At 43.5% G+C, this 7,882-nt stretch overlaps 1 protein-coding gene across 2 annotated transcripts; it reads right to left on the reverse strand.

Annotated features, from left to right (window-relative positions):
- Positions 1-234: 234 nt before the first annotated feature.
- On the reverse strand, positions 235-7,559 carry ankmy1 (ankyrin repeat and MYND domain containing 1). 2 transcript variants are annotated; one of them, XM_062395567.1, is made up of 20 exons: positions 6,804-7,559; positions 6,236-6,382; positions 5,947-6,141; positions 5,718-5,741; positions 5,393-5,634; positions 5,062-5,278; positions 4,305-4,463; positions 4,026-4,153; positions 3,774-3,849; positions 3,441-3,523; positions 3,172-3,343; positions 2,900-3,040; positions 2,704-2,802; positions 2,378-2,485; positions 2,140-2,262; positions 1,657-1,758; positions 1,094-1,259; positions 908-980; positions 646-800; positions 235-478 (listed from the first exon to the last, which is right to left on the reverse strand). In XM_062395567.1, exons 1-20 carry the CDS (start codon positions 7,068-7,070, stop codon positions 384-386), a joined length of 2,772 nt encoding a protein of 923 aa, XP_062251551.1. In that variant the 5' UTR covers positions 7,071-7,559; the 3' UTR covers positions 235-383. The 2 variants fall into 2 exon arrangements, with proteins under 2 accessions (XP_062251551.1, XP_062251552.1); XM_062395568.1 differs by lacking the exon at positions 235-478 and having other exon boundaries at positions 657-800; positions 895-980.
- Between the last annotated feature and the right edge of the window lie 323 nt (positions 7,560-7,882).

The following is a 7,882-nucleotide window of genomic DNA, read 5'->3' on the forward strand; positions in this document are numbered from 1 at the left end:
AACCTAAGGCCTAAATATTTGTTTATGTTATATTTAATACTTTTGAGATTTTGCTGTAATTTTTATTTTTTTGGTGGAAATGTGTGATTTTCCATTTTTTTACAAATAACATTTTCTAACTCATCTTCTTATACAAGTCACCTTTCTTTCTCAGGACAACGAGGGGAAATAATTTCACAAAATGCAAAGATTAGAGAAGAAACCATTTATCGAAATTAGCAAACAAGTACAACAATTCAAATATCAGTATAATATCAGTCACAGAGGATGAAGGAACTTGTACCTGTGATACTAAGAACAAAATGTTTATAAAATACAATGTCAATAAGAAATGATCATGGCACTAAATGTCTTCCTCAGCAATAAAGTGAAACTAGATACAGTCAGATGTGGCTGTAGTTGTGCTTCATCTTGACTTGGACCTTCTGTGTCACAGTCAGCTGCTTGTGGACCACAACCTTCCTCTGGGATCCAGACGCTGGAACCAGAGACACAGACACAGTATTTACACACTTTTATCATATTCTCTGTAAATATCACAGATGAAAAAAACTAGGTTGGAATTGTTATTTTATCAAAAGCGTATTTAGTGATATTTCTGAGCATCTCCTGTGATAGGATTTTGTAAGTGAAGAAGACTCCCACCTTTCACCTCGGCACACTCGTCCCTGTGTCTTGCCTTCCATGCCTTCAGTTTACAGTCCTGCGAGCAGAAGGAAACCTTGTGGCAGCTGAAACAAGATGTCAGCTTCACGGACGCAGAGCGACCGCAGTCATAGCAGAACTTAAAAAACGGTTTCCTGGAAAAGAGATTTACACATAGAGAGTTGGAAACAGGCTCAGGAAAGTTATATTTAATTTGTTAGAAAAAGAAATGGGACGATATGAACATGCCTCTGACGTGTACCTCTGTTTTTCTGCATTGTGTCTTCGACCTTCACGTCTGAGGGGGGGCTTGTCGGAGGAACTGGCCCCAGGCTCTGTGTACACAAACCTCTCTATGTTACCGTTGCCTGTCAGTTCACATTAACACAGTAATACACAGAGTGTTATATACAGCCGAACTTCAAAAACATCATGATAGCACCCTGACCATTTAGTGTGAGCTGCTGCTCTCTCTCTAAAGCCTCCTTCTCCCTCTGGACAGCGGCCTCTCTCAGCAGATTTCCCATCATGCTCAGAATCTGGTGGCGTTTGGTGAATGTCTCCCTCTCCCGATGTGTCAAAGCGAGATAGGGAGTGTGGGCAATACGCCCGTCCTGGACAGGAACATTCAACGCACAGACAGATGTTCGGATTCAGACATAAGTTATACAACATAAAACAATTCTCAGGGCGTGTTTACTTTATCCAGTTTGTTGCAAGATTGTCAGAGAAGAGGTGTTTCCTCAGCGATGCAAAAATATGAATATTTGTCGATTTAATATCATACAATAAAACAGCAGAACTCACTACAGCCTCAACATGTACTGACACACTGGATCAGCACCACTGACACAAAATAAACATCAACATAATCACAAAAGTAGGACTAATGCAGGAGTTATTGTATTGAGGTGTATTAGACTTCACATAACACAATATAGTGGTGACTCTGTGTTCTGCCACGCAAACATTTGAATCACCTACACAGTGTTCTTACAGAAGGTGTGTTACCTGGTTAAAGGAGTTGTATGCAAAGTCCACTGCGGTTCCCTCGACGCCTCCCACCATAACCGGCATCAGGAAGTCAGCACCAGCCTTAACCAACATGTCCAGCTGCGGCAGACACACACACACACACACACACACACACACACACACACACACACACACACACACACACAGACACACACACACACACACACGCGTTTCAGTGTTAATGTGACGGTCAGCAAATACAACGACACCTGCTGTATAGATCAAATAAAATAAGAACAATGTGGAATTTAAATCGCATGTCTTTGTTTCATTACCTGGGATTATTACTTTTTTTTAATCAATCATAAATGTTTCTGAAACTTGTTTATCTTTTTATTTTCTGATGACCTCTCACGGTCCACGTGCAGTGGCTACACAGCCCACCAGGGGGCCGAGGCCCACTCTTTGGCAATGACTGCAGGGGAGACCATATTGTGTGTTTGTGTGTTTGTGTGTTACCAGTTGGAGTCTGTCGTCACCCCAGTGGTAGTTGATGTTGGAGACAGCACAGAGGGCGCTGCCCACCTCTCGGCCCAGAGGGAGGTTAGGATCTGCGCCTCCTCTCAACAGCTCCTCCACAGCCTAACAACAGTCAAAGACAGAGTGAACTATTGTGCATGTGTGTACTGTGTGTGTGTGTGTGTGTGTGTGTGTGTGTGTGTGTGTGTGTGTGTGTGTGTGTGTGTGTGGTATCCACCTGTTCATTGCCACTTGCTATAGCCAGAGAGAGAGGGGAGTGTCCACTCCAGAGGAGGTGTGTGCTGGCTCGGTGTGAGAGCAGAAGGGCCACGACCTCACCGGCATCCTGAGAAAACACAATCCAACACACAGGTTCTTTGAATGGAACATGAACACACTGTGATATTTGTGATCTGCCTCACACTTAACGTCCTGCTGCTCTTATCTTATGGAGAGGCAACAGAAAAGTTGTGTTTTATTATCGACAACATGCTGAAGACCTGAACCGTCTGTGTGTCATGTGAGTGAGGTGTCGTTGTGCGTGTGTGCACACACAGTACTGACCTGGGAGTCACTGACTCTCTGACAGGCCACATGCAGAGCTGTCCTGCCTCCTCCGTTGAGACGTGGCGGCTGCTCAGTGCTCAGTGTTTCCTGAGACTTCTGGAAAGTCAGAACAGAACAAGAATGACAAAAAGTTCTTCTGAGCTCATCGATCAGCTTCAATAAACTCTGTTGTGAGGCCTGACCGGAGACACACCTTATCTGGTTCAAAGATGTCGTCCCGGTCACACGCCTGTGCGTCCGGGTCGGTGATGGCACATAACAGCAGCTCTGTGATCTGGAGACCTGCTCGCCCCGGCAGCGCTGCAGCCACGTGAAGCGGAAAAAGGCCTTTCCTCTAAAATGAGGATGAGAGGTCGAGGGGAACTTGTTTTAACCTTGTGACATCACACAAATGCAGTTTCTCTTTGGCTCAGCCTGCCATAAATAAACTCTTCCTTTAGAGGAGGTGAATTATGAATTCCCTACCTCGGGTGGAAGGGGAATGTCAGTACGAGCTCCACGCAGCAGCAGCCTCCGGACGCCCTCGGTGTCAGACGCCATGATTGCTAAGAAGAGGACAGGCATGGGCACTCGGGACAGGTTGGGGTCGGCTCCCCGCTCCAGCAGAATCCTCAGGGTTTCCAGTCGAGCATCGTTTCTGCTCAGACGAACACACAACATATATACAACTCACACAGAGACACACACAAAGTATCACCGGAGCAGAACAACGCAGAGAAAGAGAGAGAACTGACTCAATTGACATGGCAGCCATTTTGTGTGCAGTCTCCTGTGTGTCCTGGGGGGTCGTGCTGCTGACGGAGGAGGAAGAGTCGTCCTGCAACAAACACACGAGATCAGCACTGATTACTACAGTGGGTTTGTAGGTTTGTATGTTTCTCTGTTTGTTCGTAAAGCAACATTCCATTAAAACTACAGGATGGATTAACCATGACACTTGATGGAATGTTGATCCACCATAGGGAGTGTAAATAAGACATTTCTAACATTGACATTTTCACTGATTTCTGAAGTAATTCATGGATCTTGGTGAAAAATAAGTAGGAACACGAAGAAAACTAGAACACCTCAACTTCTTCTTCACTGTTGTTTGACACATTATTGCTGTGATGTGAAATGTGGTCGGTTGGTTCTTCTGCCGTCCTGAAGAGGAACCACAACAAATTAAATTCACACATCAAATGAAACTGAAAACAAATATATAAAGGCAACATTTTCATGACTATTATCATTTTGCTCTCTCTTTATTATTATCCAAAAAGATATAGAATATTTCTGCAGAATAATGTGCAGAGCAGTGTTAACAGCGACACTCCTACCAGTGTGAGTGCTGGCTCAGGGTTGTGTTAGAGGTCTGGGGTCTGTTGTGAAGGGCGAGCGGGTCCCTGGTGAAGTCCACTTGGCTGATCTGGGAACTTCTCCGATAGGAAGATGGATTCTTTAAAACCTGACGACACATCGGACAATGCAAAGAGTTTTGTTTCACTTTGTTTTCAGCGCAAAACCCAAATATGAACTAGAGATTATGAGAAAACAGGAAAAGTGAACTTGTGAGAAGAATTGTCACATCAGATTTGACATTATGATAAAGTTCTTACTTGGGTTTGAGGAGATTCCAACATAGTGGTGTTCAGAGAGTGAAACGGGTAGAAGAGGACATGACACACGGCGAGGGCGGACATCCCTTCACAGTTCAGCTTGTCTATATCAACACCTCTATTCAACAACAGGTGCATCACATCATGGCGGTTGTTTATCTGGCAGACACAGAGAACAGTAGTCAGGGACACTTTGAATTTTACGCTGACAAATATCACCAAAGTTACAGAGAACAAGAACAGACGATCTGTATGGAGGACCATACATGATTTAAGTATAAATAAATAAATAAATGTATAAATAAATACAGAAATAAATATATAAATAAAAAAGGAAATAAATGAATTAATACAGAAATAAATAAATACGTTAATAACATCCTGCATGAGAATGCGGTTAGGCCCACCTTTCTCATTAGCATAAGGACACTGAAATCGTAAAATAAATAAATATATTTAAGACATTTATTTAGACATTTTGGTTGTTATTAACGTATTTATTTATTTATATCTGTATTAATTAACTTATTTCCTTTTTAATTTATTTATTTATTTCTGTATTTATTTATACATTTATTTATTTATTTATACTTAAGTCATGTATGGTCCTCCATAGATCTGGGTGAGGAGAGGGAAAGAGAAGCAGAAACTTTCTCCCTGTTCCAAGTCAGTCTACCAACTGATTTTAGAGCTACTATTCTAAGTTGCACACAGTTGATTTAACAAACAAAAGGCTAAACAATGAATAGAGTCTTACTGTGGCGGCGATCAGTGCAGTGTTGTCCTGTGAATCTGCTACATCGGGGTAAACCGTACGACCTTGGAGGATCTGAGTAACAGCCGGTAGCTCCCCCCGGGAAGCGTGCCGGATCAGCTGCTCGGAGGACACCTCCAGAATCCCCTTGGGACCGAAACCTTCCCGGTTCATGGAGAGGACGGCAGCCACGTCCCAGCACACATGTTCAGCCTGTCGCCTGACAAACAGACATGGAAACATACATGTTAGACACTGGCAGTCATGTTTGCAGTCACTTCTACAAGACGTGTGGCTCCAACCAGCGCTTTTTGTGTTATAACACATGTCTGACCTGTGTTTGTGTATGTTCTCCCGCAGGCGGGCCTGTAATGGCAAATCGGCGTAGGGGTCTCGTTTATAGCCAAGGTACGGATTCATCTCCGGCTCCCACAGCTCGCCAAAGAATTGCTGATCCAGCTTTTTCCTCCGGCGTGGGGGCAGAGGCAGAAGATCTCCGTTGGTGCAGAACCTCTCGATGCCGGGGGGGTAGATACAGTCCTCGTCCACTAGCAGCAGGTCTCTGTCTGCTTGAGTCTGATGAGAACAGGGGATCAGTTCATCTGCTTTTAAATTAAGACACAAATCTCATGTAATTATTCATCGTAGAAGAAGTTTACCTTCGGGAAATCGAGAACGGGCGGCTGATGAAGACGAGAGAGAAGCACAGGGGTCATTTCAGAATCATTTTTGTAATTGTATAAATATTTGAACACAAAAACACAAATCTACGGTCAGATGAGGGGTTTTACAACTTCCAACATGGACCCTGACATTGTTTAAAAATCAATAAAACTTGAATCTTTCAGCCAAATACTTCATGCAGATGTTTAAGTGGTAACTCAGTACCTGAGTCAGGGAATCTGGGGCGGCAGCTGGGTCCATGTAGGCAGCATATTCAGGAAAGCTCTTGAGACTGAAGCCCTCCTCTAGAGGGGAGCAGAACCTCAGGAGGAGCGGCCCGACCCACAGACCCACATTCTGACAACCATCTGAATAAGTCACCACCCCCGGACCCAACCTGTGGTCCATGTGGAACAAACCCTGAGGAGGGGGAGAGGGTATTTACTCTTCACTGGTATTTACTCTTCACTGGTATTTCAATCCACAACGTCATCATCCACGTAAACCAGTTTACCTGAAACGTGGCTCCATTAAGAAACTCTTGGTGTCCATATCCTTCCCGTCTGTTGAGGTAGAACTTGCCAGTGAACTTCTGTCCCATGGGCCAGCAGTACTGACCGTCCCCATGTCTGTAGTCTCTGTAGTAAGAGCCCTCGTGGTACTACACAGAGGAGCAGACAGCTTCATGTACTGCAGGAGGCCGCTAAAGTGTACTGTACTTGAATATAATTGAATATATTTTATTATACTTACTAGTGTCATGTGTTATACTAGATTAAGATGACCTCACTGAAAACCAATCACAAGTTAGCCAGCAGTATAACAAGTCATCAAGTAGTGGGAAGTACAAGGAGCATTTACAGGTATTGTACTTTGAGGTACTTGTACTTAACTTGAGTAATTTGTGCTACTCCACTACATTTTATCTTTTATGTTTTAACCTTTAAAACACATCTTTATATTTATATATAATACAATTTTAACTCCCTGGTCGGAGTCAGTGGAGACTTGATTAAAAACAATGGAGTCTCCTCCTGAATGTGAATATTTACATGATAAATATAAAGTTAAACATCTCTTACCTCTCCGTTGACAAAGGTGTATTTTCCTCTTCCGTGTTTCAACCCGTCCATGAACTCTCCCTCGTATCTGGACCCGTCGCTTCCCTCCTGGACACCGGGGACGAGCCGCCCCTGTTCCCCGGGGGCAGCTGCTTGGTGGCCGGCTCTGTGTCCTCCTGACCCCGGCTTCTCCCCTCCACGTCCAGCTGCTTCTCCTCCTCCTCCTCCCCCGGCTCCTCCGGCTCCTCCTGCCGCCTGGGGATCACCTTTCCTGGTCCTCGACAACATGTCACCCGCAGCGAGACTCTGGACAGAACTCAGCGGAGTCACTCACTGGTTCAACCGAGGGATTCTCCCGGTGAACCGTTAAAGTTCCGAGGAGGAAAAAGTTTCCAACATCTGATTTGTTTCCTAACGGTTAAAGTCACCCGCTGGTGGTCATGGAAACCCCTCTCGCGCATGCGCCCATATAACTTTTTATTTAAATTTTTCAATAACAAAAAAAAAATCACCAATTTCAATTTAACAGCAGAGGAAGGAGAAGAGCAAAGACAGGATTAATAACAGAGCAACACAAAGTGGAGACATAACACATATATCATATTGCATTACATTGCATATTGCAATTTGACACTCTTCTACTGTTTGCATTTTGCATTTCACCTTTTTTCCTTTACTTTTATATCTTTTATGTTTTATATATTTTTATTTTATATATGTGTGTTGTATTTATTGTGTTTTTATGTTTTTATGTTCATTGTATGCACCAATAACAAGAGCAAATTCCAGGTAGGTGTAAACCTACTTGGCAATAAATACCTTATGATTCTGATTCTGATTTCTGATTCTGATTCTGAAACAGGAATTATGATGATAATGTAGTACCTCAAAGTAAAAATGTGGAATATGGCCAAAAAGGTAACTAAATGCAAAAATGGCAGGCTTTCCTGTTGCGTTTTACACAATGCCCCTTGAGACTTTATTGTTTGTCTGGTCATGATACACCTGGCTATCGTTTTTTGTGAAGATCGGTCAAAGAGAAACCTAGAGGCTGCGTTCCAGGGGGCGATGTTGAGCCATTTTGTCACGCCCATTTAGAA

The sequence above is a fragment of the Platichthys flesus genome, chromosome 9 (assembly GCF_949316205.1).
Source record: "Platichthys flesus chromosome 9, fPlaFle2.1, whole genome shotgun sequence".
In the NCBI taxonomy this organism is placed as follows: domain Eukaryota; kingdom Metazoa; phylum Chordata; class Actinopteri; order Pleuronectiformes; family Pleuronectidae; genus Platichthys; species Platichthys flesus.

Excerpts from the sequence above, each read along its gene's own strand:
- ankmy1 (XM_062395567.1), bottom strand. The coding sequence starts at position 7,070 with ATGTTGTCGAGGACCAGGAAAGGTGATCCCCAGGCGGCAGGAGGAGCC. Across the intron at positions 6,383-6,803 it reads ACACCTTTGTCAACGGAGAG|TACCACGAGGGCTCTTACTA; the intron begins GTAAGAGATGTT and ends TCCTCTGTGTAG. Across the intron at positions 4,154-4,304 it reads TGGAATCTCCTCAAACCCAA|GTTTTAAAGAATCCATCTTC; the intron begins GTAAGAACTTTA and ends ATGTGTCGTCAG.